The sequence below is a fragment of the Topomyia yanbarensis genome, chromosome 3 (assembly GCF_030247195.1).
Source record: "Topomyia yanbarensis strain Yona2022 chromosome 3, ASM3024719v1, whole genome shotgun sequence".
Taxonomy (NCBI): Eukaryota; Metazoa; Arthropoda; class Insecta; order Diptera; family Culicidae; genus Topomyia; species Topomyia yanbarensis.
Genome location: NC_080672.1, coordinates 391,476,464 through 391,491,094, shown reverse-complemented (window position 1 = coordinate 391,491,094; position 14,631 = coordinate 391,476,464). Strand labels below are relative to the sequence as shown.

The 14,631-nt window shown below is 39.1% G+C and overlaps 2 protein-coding genes and 1 pseudogene across 5 annotated transcripts; 1 reads left to right on the top strand and 2 right to left on the bottom strand.

Moving 5' to 3' along the window:
* Positions 1-1,283: 1,283 nt before the first annotated feature.
* On the bottom strand, positions 1,284-3,824 carry LOC131690815 (uncharacterized). Of its 2 annotated transcripts, XM_058976854.1 has the most exons (5): positions 3,639-3,824; positions 3,221-3,484; positions 3,006-3,163; positions 1,612-2,941; positions 1,284-1,507 (listed from the first exon to the last, which is right to left on the bottom strand). In XM_058976854.1, the coding sequence occupies exons 1-5, from the start codon at positions 3,682-3,684 to the stop codon at positions 1,500-1,502; spliced, it is 1,806 nt and encodes a 601-aa protein (XP_058832837.1). In that variant the 5' UTR covers positions 3,685-3,824; the 3' UTR covers positions 1,284-1,499. The 2 variants fall into 2 exon arrangements, with proteins under 2 accessions (XP_058832837.1, XP_058832836.1); XM_058976853.1 differs by having other exon boundaries at positions 1,284-2,941.
* Positions 3,825-6,382: 2,558 nt separating this feature from the next.
* LOC131688305 (putative zinc finger protein 833) lies at positions 6,383-10,029 on the bottom strand (annotated as a pseudogene).
* Positions 10,030-12,369: 2,340 nt separating this feature from the next.
* Positions 12,370-13,888, top strand: LOC131692425 (probable aminoacyl tRNA synthase complex-interacting multifunctional protein 2). 3 transcript variants are annotated; one of them, XM_058979465.1, is made up of 5 exons: positions 12,370-12,455; positions 12,508-12,731; positions 12,899-13,102; positions 13,160-13,394; positions 13,448-13,888. In XM_058979465.1, exons 2-5 carry the CDS (start codon positions 12,570-12,572, stop codon positions 13,825-13,827), a joined length of 981 nt encoding a protein of 326 aa, XP_058835448.1. In that variant the 5' UTR covers positions 12,370-12,455; positions 12,508-12,569; the 3' UTR covers positions 13,828-13,888. The 3 variants fall into 3 exon arrangements, with proteins under 3 accessions (XP_058835448.1, XP_058835449.1, XP_058835450.1); XM_058979466.1 differs by having other exon boundaries at positions 12,508-12,683; positions 13,448-13,885; XM_058979467.1 differs by lacking the exon at positions 12,508-12,731 and having other exon boundaries at positions 12,422-12,476; positions 13,448-13,887.
* Positions 13,889-14,631: the final 743 nt, after the last annotated feature.

The window sequence follows — 14,631 nt, the reverse complement described above, 5'->3', positions numbered from 1 at the left end:
GAATATAGTGGCCTATCGTACCCCCAGATTTTCAAAACATCGAAAAAAAGTATTGCTTTATTGGGTTTAGCTTGAGAAATATTTAGCCATGCATAAAATCATTATTTGCAAAACGTTACCAGATGTATGACCTTACCCTAGTACGGGCGAATGACTACCAGGTTAAAGCTCTCAATAAACAAATTACAATCATCCTCGAGTGCTTGTTTGTCAAAATCAATGAATACCGCAAAAATACCGTCGCACGAGCTCGCCAAAAAAAACTGAACTACTTAACCCCAATCTACTCCATCTTTTGGCAAATTTATACATCTTCTGTTTTTTAACTTCCTCAGGAACGTCGAATTTATCACGAGCAATGAAGAAAAGTCCAGGAAGCTGCTTGAAATCTGCATTCACACAAATCTCGTCCTCCCTGACAAGACAATGCAGTTGCGTGCACAACTGAGTGAAGAGCTTCCGCGCATGTGATTTCCTCACTGTATTCCACCGTTCATTACATTTCGGTGCTTTTCGGAATTTATAAGTGTATAGTTCTTCACGTTTTTTTGCATTTTGCACAAAAGTTTTGCTTAAATGCAGTTTTTTCGCTACATCTCTTACGGAACTACCGGGAGTCCTCTTGAAAACTTTGATTACCCGTTTGTGATCCTTCACACATTTATTGTACCGTTTCGAAATACGACTTACCATAGATTAAACCATTGTCAGCTTCATTCTAATGGCACGGTGAGAGATGCGAATTTTCATGACAAGTGCGCATTGTTCGCGCCGCTGATATTCTTCCAACTCGATTTTCGCAGCGATTGTAGAATGGCTACTAAAACCTACACAATATAAAACAATACACATTGAACTAATTTCACCCAAAAATATCACTAAAAATACCTTGGGGGAAAACAGCAATTTGAAAGTGATACAATTTGATTCAAGACACCCTTTGGTTCCAAGAAATTGGCACCGTCAAACCAAACGCCAAACATTCGGGTCGAATAGATAAACTAAATAAAAATAACGTGATGCATCAGAAAATACCAGAAATAATGCAGAACTTTTTGACCCAATTACTTGGACGCATGGACCACAAGCTTTACCGAATATACAAACATGCTGCAATCGGAAAGCTGATAAAACATGGCAAACTACAATCAGATGAACTTGTGATTCTAGTTCGGAAAGTTCAAAGAACATTCAGCAGAGAACCCGACTGAGGTTGTCAACGTCGGGCGAAACTAGAAATTGACGGCACTAAACTGGGAAACCATGAAATAATACAATTACCATTATCTGTTTGGAATGTTTATTATTCATTAAAAAATAAATCATTACACTGACTTTTTGATTACTTCAAAGTTAACGCTCAAAGAGGTAAATTTTCATCATAATACTAATTATATCTCGTTTCACTTGAAAAACATTCACTATTGTTAAAAGGCACATGAGTACTCTCCCGGAACAACTCTGGACGGAAACGTGGTACGGAAAAATGAGATTCTTGCTTACCTTCCTAAAAACATTCAAAAATTGCTAATTAATATCCAATACTGCTCTAAAACAGTAACTTCAGCAGCAGTGCTGCCAACGATAGCACGAATGCGTTCATCGACCCACCGATAGTACTAGTAGCGCTTCGGTAAATCAACCAAGGAAAAATCTTGATGTAGTTCTCCGTTCCCCGCCAAGGATTTGAGCCGTCGTCAAAATGCATAGGACATTGGTCACGTTCTCGCTCGTACTCAGTCATATCGATGGCTACAACGGCTCCTTCGGTGTAATTCCAGGAAGTAACATCCTGCTTGACATGACAGAACGATCCCACCGCTTGAGACATAAGCACTCGATTCAGATCAGCTCTCTGGTACACCCAACAGCGATACTTCGACAGAGGATCCAGATCGTCGTATGTGACGAGATATGATTTAAGATTCTCCTGCCAATAGCCGATGCATTTCATGCGATAATCAGGATCGCTGTAGATGTCAACTGGACGACCCAGATGATCCACCGATAGACAGTAATTGGCATCGATAGCCATCTCTTTCTGGTCGATATCGCAAACCGAGAAATCGGAAATATTCTGCTTGCAGCGGATATCCGGACGAGGACTGAGTGTCACACCACCAAGAATGCGAGTTTTGAACGGTGATTCACCTTTCTGCGTAAAATTGAATTTGCCGGCAACCGGGCAGCGTACAGGGACAGGTTTAGCTGCAAGGAATAGCTCGTAGCGCCATTCTTCTTTGTTGGGGAATTGTACCCACGAGCATACAGTACTGAAATCGTTCTTAATAACGGCCAACCCTCGTCGGTATCGGATAATGTTGTGATGTCTGGGAACAATATCGAAACAGACATAATCTTTCTGACAACCATCGACCGTCAAACGTGCCATCATTATTCTGGTATCACGTTGCTCCCGACAAACGTAGATTGTCCTCCTAAAACGTGCTCTATCAGGGTAATATGTCTCAATTATGTGCGTCTCGTTGATCGTAACTTCGGCGTCTACGTTAGCCGTGTTGATCCATTCGCCAGTGAAATTTTGAGGGAATCTACAGCCTGGCTCAACCACCTCCGATTTCACGGGGGTAACTCGATAACGTTCCGGTGACTTTTCTACGGTTTTCAAGGTGTTACATTCCGCCGTTATAGAAGCTCCAATATACAGGTCATCGTCACGATTCTTCAAAAAGCAACGGTATTTCTCATCCTCGCGAGATTCCTTGGTGTTCACCACAGCAAAGTAATGGTTCTTGCCGATGAACCAGTCGCCCAGACAACTGAATTCAACTACTCCGTTGAAAGTTCCTTCCATTCCCTGACACTTACGATAAGTTATGTTGAACTTCTGATTCTGAATTAAAAATTGGGTACCTGGGGTTTGACACGACTGAATTCGGGCGTCCTGACTGTCACACTCACCAGTGAAGCGGAATCGATTCTATCAATTTAAAAATGGCACGCATTAATCATAATATTTCATTTTTACTAAAAAGTTATATTACCTGATAGGCAAACTGCCAGACTCCTTCCAGCGAGGACCGACAACTAATTGGAATGAAATTTTTGTTGAAGAGTGTTATCAACTGCTGATCTCGTCGAAGCCCCCGACAGATTCGATCGATTGTCGGTTTTTGGTTCCGCTCCAACGTAACGCAGGGTGCTGCCAAACAAGTTCTGTATTAAAAAAATCCATTTCCAACAGCAACAATCGACTTACTTTCAAACTTTTCGAACACGTTCAGCGTACGCGGAAATGCATTAACACAAGTGTAGCAGTCGGTGCCCTTGAAGATAAAAGTATGATCCGACCCATTTCGCCTGCTGTCAATACATTCCAAACGATAGCGTCCCTGACTCGGCCCAATTCTTTGGTAGGACCAAGCATCAATCGTGGTCGTTGTCGGTTCACCAACTTCCCAGCTGAACCACGTTCCCTGTAGGACTTTTGGAATATCGCATTTACTGTCCTGGGCTGCAGAAGCTGTAATCAAATAGCGATTAGTCTGCAGTCTTCCTTATTGTTGTTTAGGCTTTCCATATTCCACCCCTCTCACATACAACACAAAGGTGAACGACGGAGGAGGGCGTGTCTACAAAAGGTGCTCAAGTTTTACAGTCAAATACAAACAACTTACCATAGCCAAATGCGACCAAAAATGTAACTAAAATACTAAAATCCATGAGAACTTTCAATTAAACATCAAAAAGACTATTTTAAAAAAAAAAACAATGCCAAGGAAGCTAAATTTGTAAGTGATTAGCTCAGCGTAATGCACCTGAGCTTCGTAATTAATGTATGAATGAATCGTTCGTTTGTCAATGGTCAATTGACACCTAAGTGCGTTAACAAATGCGACGCACAGACATTAGCCCGTTACGTTAATACAGACATACTGCTTTCGTTCAGTACATCATCATGTCGGCACAACGACGGAGACCATTTTCAATGTAACACATATACGGAGTGTCCCGGATAGAATTTTACAATATCATTTACCCTACACTGAAAAAAATCCAAACGTTAAATCTATTTGCCTCAAACCGCTTAAAATTCATATGAAAAAGGAATGTTATTGTTATCACGCGCACACATACCTTCTATGTGTCAACTGTATAAACTATGTATGCACACACATAAGTTATATGTGCATATTGTTATAGAATGGGGTTTTATGTGCCTAATAGTTATGAAATGTGAATGTAAGATTAATATTTCTTGTAAATACACACATTAGGTTTATGTGCCAGCAAATAGTGTCTATATGCCTCCGTTAATTGCAAAAATCTATGTGTAAAATCAATAGGCATAACGTTTACTTTTTTTTGAGTGTACAATCATAAAACCAAAGAGAATAGGGAAAGAGACGAATAGAGTGAAGCCACAAATACCTTATTAAGCAGACCAATCGTGCAATGTAAATAAACATTACTCATGCCTGAGTTGGAGGAGATAAGTATTGTACATCTATTAAAAAAGAAATTTCAATTTTCGTCAGAATTTGGTTCAATCGTGATTGTGAGGTGCATTCTAGAGTATATGTATGAGTAAAAACAAGCTTTAGAATTATTTCATCTCTTTGTTTCGAAATGCGCATCGTTTGATAAACAAATCCAACGATCGACATACGGTTTGTTTTCAAAATATAATAGGAGTCATGTAAAGTGCTGCCTGTGGAAGCGGTTGCCAAAATTCTAGTGTTGAAATCATCATAAAGGGAGTGTTGCCGTTTTGACTGATTTTCACTCTTCGTCTCTTTCACTATTCTCTTTGCATAAAACAATAAATATTGTAGTTATTGCTGTTTCAACATAGTTTGACGAAGAGTTCTCGCAGTAGATTTACAATACAATTTCATGTTACAATCAATTTTACTGTTCAGCAAAAAACTGATACAGTGAATTTACATTAAATTTTACTGTTTTCGAGAAAAAAAATGTATGGAGAAAACCCATTTTTTAATGTTAAGATACATAACCACCCCCTTTTTTGCTGTAAAAGTCGAGTTCACATTGAAATTTACTGTAGAAACGTTAAAGTTTACTGTTTTTGTATTGCAGCATAGCTCTATAACTTACTGTAAATTATTGTAAAATTAAATGTTTAATCACCCTGTATTTATACTCTGCCATGAATCATTTTTTATATAAGAACTAAATCATTACAAACTTGTCCCTGTTGTCAACACTGCAAGCAACCATTTTGGAATGGAACAAAAACCAGATTAAAGGGGTCAAGAGTAAAAATATAGAACCAATATACATTCTGCAGAAACAGTTCATTTGATAAAGAAGCCATTTTGAGTTATAGCAACGATACGACGTGGCACTGGCGATCAAAAACTTTGGATCAAATATGGCTTGAGATTTAGTTAGAAAATGGAACTAGCAGCACTTATGAATCTGCCGTTGCTTTTTCTAATAACTGTTTTGCTTCTGAAAAAAGTTGCAGGATTCTATCACATATCCCGAATGCCATTAATATCCAATCCAGCTTTTTACGTGCCATAATGTTTATTCAATGAACGCCCGATATCTTCAACTGGGCGTTGCTGTCAAGCTGGCGTAAACGATTATTGTCAAAAAAGGGCAATTAAACGTATTACCAACTGAACAATTTAGACCGTCATTTTGGCACGTAAAAAGCTGGATACTGCCCTAAAACAGTGCGACACCGTTCTTATGCATGTCTGGTAAAGACAAAGAAGTAATTCATCTTCTAATAAATGTTAAATTGAGGGTAATGCATTGCGATGACTGTGGATGACTGAGGAACTATGATCCGATTCCGGTATTGAACACCAACTATAAATGCACGAATGTAGCTTGAAGCTTAACGAAATTAGTCAAGTTCCACATGTGCAAGATCGGTGCATGAAATGGAAGACCTGCGGCTTCTGAGGTATTGGTATTGACTTATCTAAGACTGGTTTTAATAAACCTTTCAGAAGATAGTAAAACTTGCAGCATTCATATTAACAGCATAAAGTGTATTCTACTTCACATCGCTTGTCTCTGACATTACCTACTCGTGTTTTTATTGATTTGTTTATTTATTAACAGCTCATTATTAGACTAATTGTTTTACCAATCAAGAATATCTAACATTATTTTAATGGGTGTGCAGCTGCTCCAGCTAGAAAATTGATGGGAAATATCATTAACGAAAAATAAGCACTAATAATTGTTTACAGGTAGATTTTGTTAGTCTAGAAAAGTACAATTTTGGTAACATTAGGGACGTGTGAATTTACTTCTTGGCAGCGGTGATTTTATTTGGTGCAACTTTCTTTGTAGGTGCGCCGGGCCTTCTTTGGCTTAGAAGTCTTTGGTTTGTTCGCCACAGCCTTTGATGATGCGGTGGCCTTCTGTTTAGTGGCAGTTACCGTCTTTGCAGGAACAGCCGCGGCCGGTTTCTTAGCGGCAGCCTTTGGCTTTTGGCCTTCTCACCACCACTACCAGCGTTTTTCTTCTTCTCTCCAGTGACAGCCGATTTCTTCGGTTTCTTTTCGCTCTTCTTTGGCAGTAGAATGGTGTGGATTTTAGGTAACACACCACCCTGGGAAATAGTCACAGCGGAGAGCAATTTGTTCAGCTCTTTGTTATTTCGAATGGACAGCTGCAGATGACGGGGGATTATCTTGATCTTTTTGTTATCGCGGACGGATTTTTGATTCGCTACGATTTAGTATAAAAGATAGTCGTTAGTCGAAAGATAGTTTGTAAGTCAATTTTTTCTATCATTAGTTTCAGTTCTCACCTATCAGAAGCACCACCCTAATAGAAAAGTATTATACACGAGCTTTAGCCCATATAGTGCAACGATTCCACATGTTGTTTGGATGATACCCTGAACAAGTCGTTAGGCTCTTGAATCATAAGATGTTTATTAGGGCACCACGTCGTCATCGTCAATATGGCACTGAAAGCTGGCGGTAAAACCGTAAAAAAATCGGTGGCTGTGATAAGGCACAGAACATCGTGAAATGAGGAGAGAAGAAGAAGCGAAAGCAGCGCCGCAAAAAAAACTATGCTATCTACTTATACAATGTATTGATGTAAGTCTATCCGGATATCGGAGTCTCGTTGAAAACGATGAGCATCATGAACAGTTTTGTGAACGAGCGTATTGCGTACGAGGCTTCTCGTCTGGTGAGCAGGCCAAACATGCCGTATCGGAAGGTACCAAGGCCGTTACTAAGCTCGGAAATAATATTATTATATACTTTATTCATTTTATTGTATTCTCTTGTACTGTTGTTACTGTTATGTAACGCATAATTATTCAATTTACCTCAAAGAGAGTAAAATAATATAACTGTGTTATGTTCGAAATCGATATATACACACCCCTTCATGGGTAATAGGAATTTAGTGTGCATGGCTCGATAAGTCGAGTCATGCAGCATAAAAAGATCGAATAAACAAGAGCCGGTCTCTTATTTCAATCAACAGTCAGTAGTGTCAAGTCGTTCATCCGAAAGCCTGTGTTAGTAGGGAAGTAGTAGGGAAGTCCGCTAGAGTTACAAGCATATATGTCCCATGTTCTATATACTTACCATACCTTACCTTACCGTTCAGGCTAGAGGCTTGTTGTCTCTTGCTGTATGCAGAAGCCGTCTCCACTCCACTCGGTCCATTGCTGCTTGTCGCCAGCCTCGCAGTCTTCGAAGGGTCCGCAGGTCCGTGCTCGCTGTGCGCCCCGTCTTCTTGTTCCAGTGGGGTCGCCCTCAAGAATCATTTTCATCGGGTCATCGTCCGACATTCTTACGACGTGTCTAACCCACCGCAAAACGTCCTATTTTTGCGGTATGGTTTTTCCAGCAGCTGATGCAACTCATGGTTCATTCGCCTGCGCCACGTCCGTCTTCCATCTGCACGCACCATAGATGGTACGCAATACCTTTCGTTCGAAAACTTTAAGGGCGCGTTGGGCCTCCACGAGCATAGTCCAGGTCTCGTGCGGCGGTGAATTTTGTTCGACCGGAGCGTCCTCCGGAGTCCAAAGTAGGCACGATTTCCCGCCAAGGCTCTGAATTTCTCTGCTGGTATCATTGTCGGCAGTTACCAGTGAGCCCAAATACACGAATTCGTCGACCATCTCGATTTCGTCACCGTCAATCCGAACTCGGGTCTAACAATCTCCTTTAAATTACATGAAAGAATGTTATAAATAAAGTTGCAAAACAGTAAAGCTACCAGTACACTGTTTGTAATAACGTCAAATATTTGACATCTTTCGTGAAATAAATTTGAACTGCTGTGTACTGGCTCTTCAAATATTTGATCAAACACAGTTTGCCAAATTTTTCATTCGTGCTTGTCAAAGCGATTATTTGTCTATTTGTCAAAGAGTGTACTGACCAGTTTGTCAAAACTTCAAACAGCGTTACGCTGCAGTTTGTCAAACTTGTCGATGGAGAAGTTTGTCAAACTTGTTGATGGAGAAGTTTGTCAAACTTGTTAATGGAGAAATTTGTCAAACTTGTTGATGGAAAAGTTTGACAAACGTGCTTTGCTTATTCAGGATAGCAAAATACGCCGTACGCGAAACTGATTTGTTTTGACAGAATTTGTTGTCAAAACGAAAAAAAAGTTATGGTTTGAAATTCGGCTGGTTGATTGTTTTATTTACATGACTTTTACATTTACATAAATAATTCATTCGACACGTTAAAAAAAATCGGCGCTATTTTGATAATGTTGGTATTTGTCTTTCCAGGAAAATCATGTCTCAAATAAAGCGAAAAGGTACAAATTATTTGAATTCAATTGCTTGATACATGCTGAAATGTAAGCAAATGCCATTTCTTTTGAATCCTTTCCGATAGTTCACCAAGAATCAGCTGCTCTTGAAAAGCATACAGCGGTTGAGTATACTGCCAGTCTTGCGTGGTATTTTTGTCGAATGTATCTAGTTGAATTCTACATCCTGGTCGGACCGTAGCCTATGTTGAATATTATTATTTTATCATAAAGTACTGAATGAGCTCATGGAAGACGAGATGATGAAGAGTCTGTCGATAGCGATTCCATCGAACCCAACAAACGGAACCTGCGTCTGGCGCTGGATATTTACGCTACTAATGTTGTTGCGCCAAATACTACCCAATAAACGCGTACACTATCCTCACCACTTCTCAAAAACATGCTCAGAACAAATTGCTCAAGTTGCCCGGTGTTGTGCTTCTTAGCTTTAACAATTTGGAAACGAGAAAGTTATTTTAGCTTCGGCAAATCGCCTCTCCTCTCCCGTCTCCAGATCTCTCAAAACCTCTGTCGAACCGTTTGTGTTTGTTTTTGTTGCTCATGTGGTACACCTCGCTTTGCTGATGCTTGAATGTTTGGCTGCAGATTTTACATGAGTACATCTTTTCCTTCACGTCGGTATTAGAAGCCTTGCATTTGGCCACATATGTGTTATACTTTTTACCATAATCGCGACAATCGAACAGTGTCCCGGTGACATGCAACTTCTCGTGTAGCCGGAAACTTTTCGCCGATCGGTAGACCTTGCTACATACTCGACATTTGTGTTCGGGCAGCACGTCGACTTCGCGTCTTATACCATTATTTGGTTGTGTTGGGTTCGCAGGTGCACCGTCAGATTGTAGGATTGAGTGAACCCTCGGTCGCAGTATTCGCACACGTACGGAGTTTTCCCGTGTGTGCAACCTGACGTGTATCTTCAGCGTTATCGATTGAGTGAATGTTTTCGAACAGTGGGGACACATTTGAAGGGCTTTTCACCTGTAACAGTAAACAGTATATAATTGAAATTTACAGAAAAGAAAATAAGTAAAACCTTAACCTACTCGTGTGCCATCGAATGTGCGTCGTCATCAGGTACTTGTCCGCAAACTCTTTATTACAAAATGGACATCGGTTCCAAATGGGTAATGAACGATCCTTCTTTAGCGGCAAACCATCAGATCCCTTTTCTCCCTTCGAACTACTTTGTTTCATCTTGCGATCCGGATCCATAAATCGACAAAAACGCTCTGCAAATCGCCCATTTCAACTTTTTCCTCTCCCAACCCCCTAATAACGTAAATCTTCCCATTCTCTCCCTTGATGCGCATTTCGGTTTTTGATTCCAAAGGAAAATGTTTAATTCATCAGCATCTTCCACTGCGTTTTCGATATCTGATCGCTCATCGTCCGCGTCCTCGTGTACTAACTCTGGATCCACTTTGATGTCAACTTCTCCCGCGCTAGGCCGAATCTGAAAGCAGCTTTTGGAAATAATTAGCTGCTGTATGAGGGTTCGGCGGCGTTTGTAACATGTAATATAGTTAGATTGCACTAGCGAGGCAATGGAGAAATTTGGCATCGTCAGGGTGCACCTGATTTGTTCCTTTCGTTCTTCCGTAACGGCAAGCACGCGCCGAAAGAGTGCTCTACATAGGCCAGCGCAGAAACCACACCTGTCGGAGCTGTGGGAGGAATGCTACCACTTAACTGTAAATGTGAGAAAGTACATAAACAAGTGAGCGAGAAATGCAACTAAAATCCATACCGTGTTCATCGCCGTTTTGTATGTCCAACAATACAAGAGTATTAAATATTTTTCAAATTCCCGTTCTAATCATTTTTTGTCCAATTGAAGACTGCCTAAACTTTTTTGGGATAGTCCTTGTCGCTGTAGAGTTCTATGCAATTCCTTTCACACACACTAATTGGGATTTTGATTTCCTCCAGCTGACATATATAAAACTCAGCCAATTTAAACGTTCGAAATAGCTCGCCTGGAGTATTTATAATGGTGTTGAAGTGCTATGTGTCGCTGTAAAACTTATTCAGGAGACGTACTGTGTAGATATCGACGTTTGAAATACGCACACCAAGATCTCGCAATTTTATACTACCGCCCTCTCCTTAAGCCCAGGAGTGGTTTATTTTCCTCCCAATCCAAACGTCAAAACGGCACAGTACCAATGCAGCTGGATAAGTCTATACCGGTTGGTCAGGTTTCATCATAAAAAAAATCCGACCGAAAAGCTATTTTAGATTTGTTTTCCTCCACCTGTGACTGGTGGAAGAAAACAAAACGTTGAACACACAAATGCAGTTACAGATTGCCAAGTACTCTATAAAATGAAAACAAATAAAATGAAAATTTCAATCATATATGAACAGCATGCTTTGATCGAACAGCGCTTCCAAATTAATTTTTCTTCTACAATTCGACCTTCAACACGAATGGTAGACAAATTTGAATTCGTGGTGAGTCATAAAATGATTACCCTTTTGTATGGGATCTTGGCGTATTAGTATTTGATCACACTCTGCATAATCACGAACAAAGGAGTGCGATATAGTTGCTTCGACCATTCATAAAAATAAAACAAATTTTCTGGAAAATCATTTGGCATCCCTGTGCTAACACAAATATTCCATGTGTTTGCACTCTTGAAAATTCATGAAGTTCAAACAGCACAACATTTTTTTCGCATGGCGATTTGTTTGACGTATACGCCGGTTTGACTATATTTGACAAACAGTGTACTGATCCATCAAACTTGTTTTGTTATGTTTGTCAAACAATATTAGGCGTAACGTCCGGTAACGCATCAATGCAAATATTTGAGGAAAAAAGTTTGTTAAACAGTTGATCTCGTGTACTGGCCTTGTCAAATTTGTTTGTCAAACACATTTATTTGATCAAATTTTGCTTCATCAAATATTTCACGTTATGACAAACAGTGTACTGGTAGCTTAACTTTTCAATTCACTCGCATTACTTTATAATGTAACTCGGTTGAAATCACTCAAAGTTATAGCAGAAACTATGGTTGCTAGACACAAAGAAGTAGTCAATATTTTACGCAATGTCACTTATTCTTCTAATAATACACAGACTCTAGTTAGCCGAAAATCTATTTTAATCCAAATAAAGAAATTGGCCATTATTATCAGGTCTTGCGTTAGATTATACCAATCGGATGTATGTTTGCCGCCAAATCAAAATAAAATTAGCCACGCGGTAATTGGGTTCTTTACAGACACAGGTAACCTCACTTTTCTTGACAGTTCGCTTGTACTGTTTACATGGACTTAGAAAAATTTGTGGATGACTAGATTCGCTCGAAGCAAATCGTAAAGAATTTTTCTATGTCCATCATGTCCATGTAAACAGTACAAGCGAACTGTCAAAAACAAACACTCAGTTCATTTGTGTCGTCACTGTAAAGTGTTCAACACATAAACACAAATGAACACACCGCGAAGTTCACGCGTATGAAATTTTAGTAAACTGTCATTTCGACGAGTTTTAATTCGAATCAATGGAGCACGCGCTTGCTTAAGCATTGTCGGCTTAATCTTTGTTCGAACCAGTGTACCTCACGCTTAGTCTGTCTGCATTTCTGAATATACCCAAAAAGGACACATATGCGAATCTGTCAAGCGGTGGAAAAACGTGAATCGACATCATCAGATCACTCTTTTCTATAGTAATATTTTGTTGTAATATGGTAATCAATTCATTAAATTATTTATTTTTAGTGTGAACAATCCTAACGAATCAATTTCGAAGCCGCTTGCGTGTTGTACATAAAGCATTAAAAATGTACGATTTAAAGCCAATATTGAAGCCAGTTGACATAGCAATTCCAACATGCATGTACCCGATGAAACCTATCATTAATAGTGGCAGCAGCCAGCCAGTTACCCAGAGCACGGTATTTATGGATCATTTGTCTGAAAAAATTAAGATGTTATTCGCAAAGGTTTTGTAGACACTTTAAATATCGCTACACACACATTGCTCTTCCTTCTATTATGATTGTTATTGTCACTGACGAAATTTCTTGCTACTGTTGCTTGTGTTGATTTCACGCCGATAATAATGGGTATTCGATAAATAGGTACATAGCCAAATTTTTACTTATTACAGGAAGATCAACCAGAACTGCAAGCATTGGTTGCAAAGCAGGAAAAGGTACTAATGCAACTGTTCGAGCTGCGTCAAAAGATCGATTTGATGCGAACTGATTTGAAAATGTGCAGGAAACCACCCCAAATTAGCTCATCAGCTCTGACTAATTCTACTTCAAAGCCGGAACCCAAACAGCAAACGAGAACAATTGAACCAATCAACGTACTGAAAGACCATATATTTTTAAAGCAATGTTAAACAAATTCTCGCATTTTACAGGTCTCTGATCTGCAAGATTTCGTTGTGAATGCTAGCTCTGAAAACATTCCGTACGGCTTGCTGGCATTAAAGAAGTTGTGGATCAGCCGACTAAATCTTCACGTGGAATGTTTTACACATTCTACCATCCTTAAACTTAGCGAAGAAGCACTGAACTTCCAGAACATCATCACCAATCTCGAACCAACCAAGGAAAATCTTCCTTGCATAAAAGTGACACTAATTTGGAAGAATGGTAAATTTAGTGAATTATCTTGAAATCAGTAATGCATTTTATTAAAATTTTAGTTGGTACGTACACTGAGATGATTACCTCACCGACTGCCTATGTACCCATCTGCGGAGAAGTAAACATTTTACGTTTTCTGTCCCGCTGTGGTCCAAGTGAATTCAACTACGAACGCCAACCCGATGTGACTGAGGCAGATTCCATTCTAGATGCCTGCTACATGCTGATAAACAAACAAAACATCAAAGACAAGAAACAGATTCTCAAAACACTAAGCTCGAAATTGGGAAAAACTGCTAGCTTTGGTGGAGAGAACATCTCTCTATGTGACATTGCGGCTACTAGTGCAATAAAGCAGGTGCAGAAGGTACTGGGAAAGGATATCAATCCGAACATGGCGAAGTTGATTTCGCGGGTGTCTGCAGCGGTTGGAATCTGAGCAAAACGAACACTTACGACTAACACGATTTTTTTTTTCTTCTGCAAATCTAACAGATTTTAATTATGCATTTGTCTACGTTTTATAATTTGTTCGTAATTTATGCTTCGCGCAAAAAATAAAATATCTTTTGAACTGGCTGTATTGTGTTTGATTTTTTCTTATCAATTTACAATGAAGACATAGTTTCATCAGCCCAAAGATTTGATGTTTATGAAATACTTCAGTCTAGATTTATTTAAATTTGTGTAATCAACGACTGTAATTTGGATTCCGAATGATTGTTTGTGATTTTCAATGGTTCATGCACATATCAACTGATTATATGATAAAATGCTATAGTATACGGGTTTGTAACTAATGAACCAAACCAAGTTCAAGTAAAACCTTTTAAGAGCATACATTTTAAACATTTTTTTAATTTTACACCGGAAGATGCAAAATGTTTTTTTCTGCTTTCTAACAGAGTTCAACCTATCAGCTGCTTACGTCTTTGGTTTGGGATATCTGTTAAACTATTAAATAGCTAAATAATTTAAATAATTTTGTTCATCCAAGTACAGGTTGTGATTGGTAGAACGTGGAATATCTTCCTAGCTTTCTAATGTTCCATAATATTTTACTTGTTCTGACAAAATGTTAATCCATCAGGCGCTCGTTGGTTAATAAATTACTAATGTTATTCCCTTGGCCTGATATAAGGCAAATACGCTAACAGGCTATCGTCACAAATAAACATACAAATGCAAATGTTGCAAACAAAACCCAAAACACCTTGAATTTTAAAAACGTAACACACTGTAA

Excerpts from the sequence above, each read along its gene's own strand:
- LOC131690815 (XM_058976853.1), bottom strand. The coding sequence starts at position 3,684 with ATGGATTTTAGTATTTTAGTTACATTTTTGGTCGCATTTGGCTATG. Across the intron at positions 3,485-3,638 it reads TTTGGTCGCATTTGGCTATG|CTTCTGCAGCCCAGGACAGT; the intron begins GTAAGTTGTTTG and ends ATTTGATTACAG. Across the intron at positions 3,164-3,220 it reads CGTGTTCGAAAAGTTTGAAA|CACCCTGCGTTACGTTGGAG; the intron begins GTAAGTCGATTG and ends CTTGTTTGGCAG.
- LOC131692425 (XM_058979465.1), top strand. The coding sequence starts at position 12,570 with ATGTACGATTTAAAGCCAATATTGAAGCCAGTTGACATAGCAATTCCA. Across the intron at positions 12,732-12,898 it reads TTAAGATGTTATTCGCAAAG|GAAGATCAACCAGAACTGCA; the intron begins GTTTTGTAGACA and ends TACTTATTACAG. Across the intron at positions 13,103-13,159 it reads GAACAATTGAACCAATCAAC|GTCTCTGATCTGCAAGATTT; the intron begins GTACTGAAAGAC and ends CGCATTTTACAG.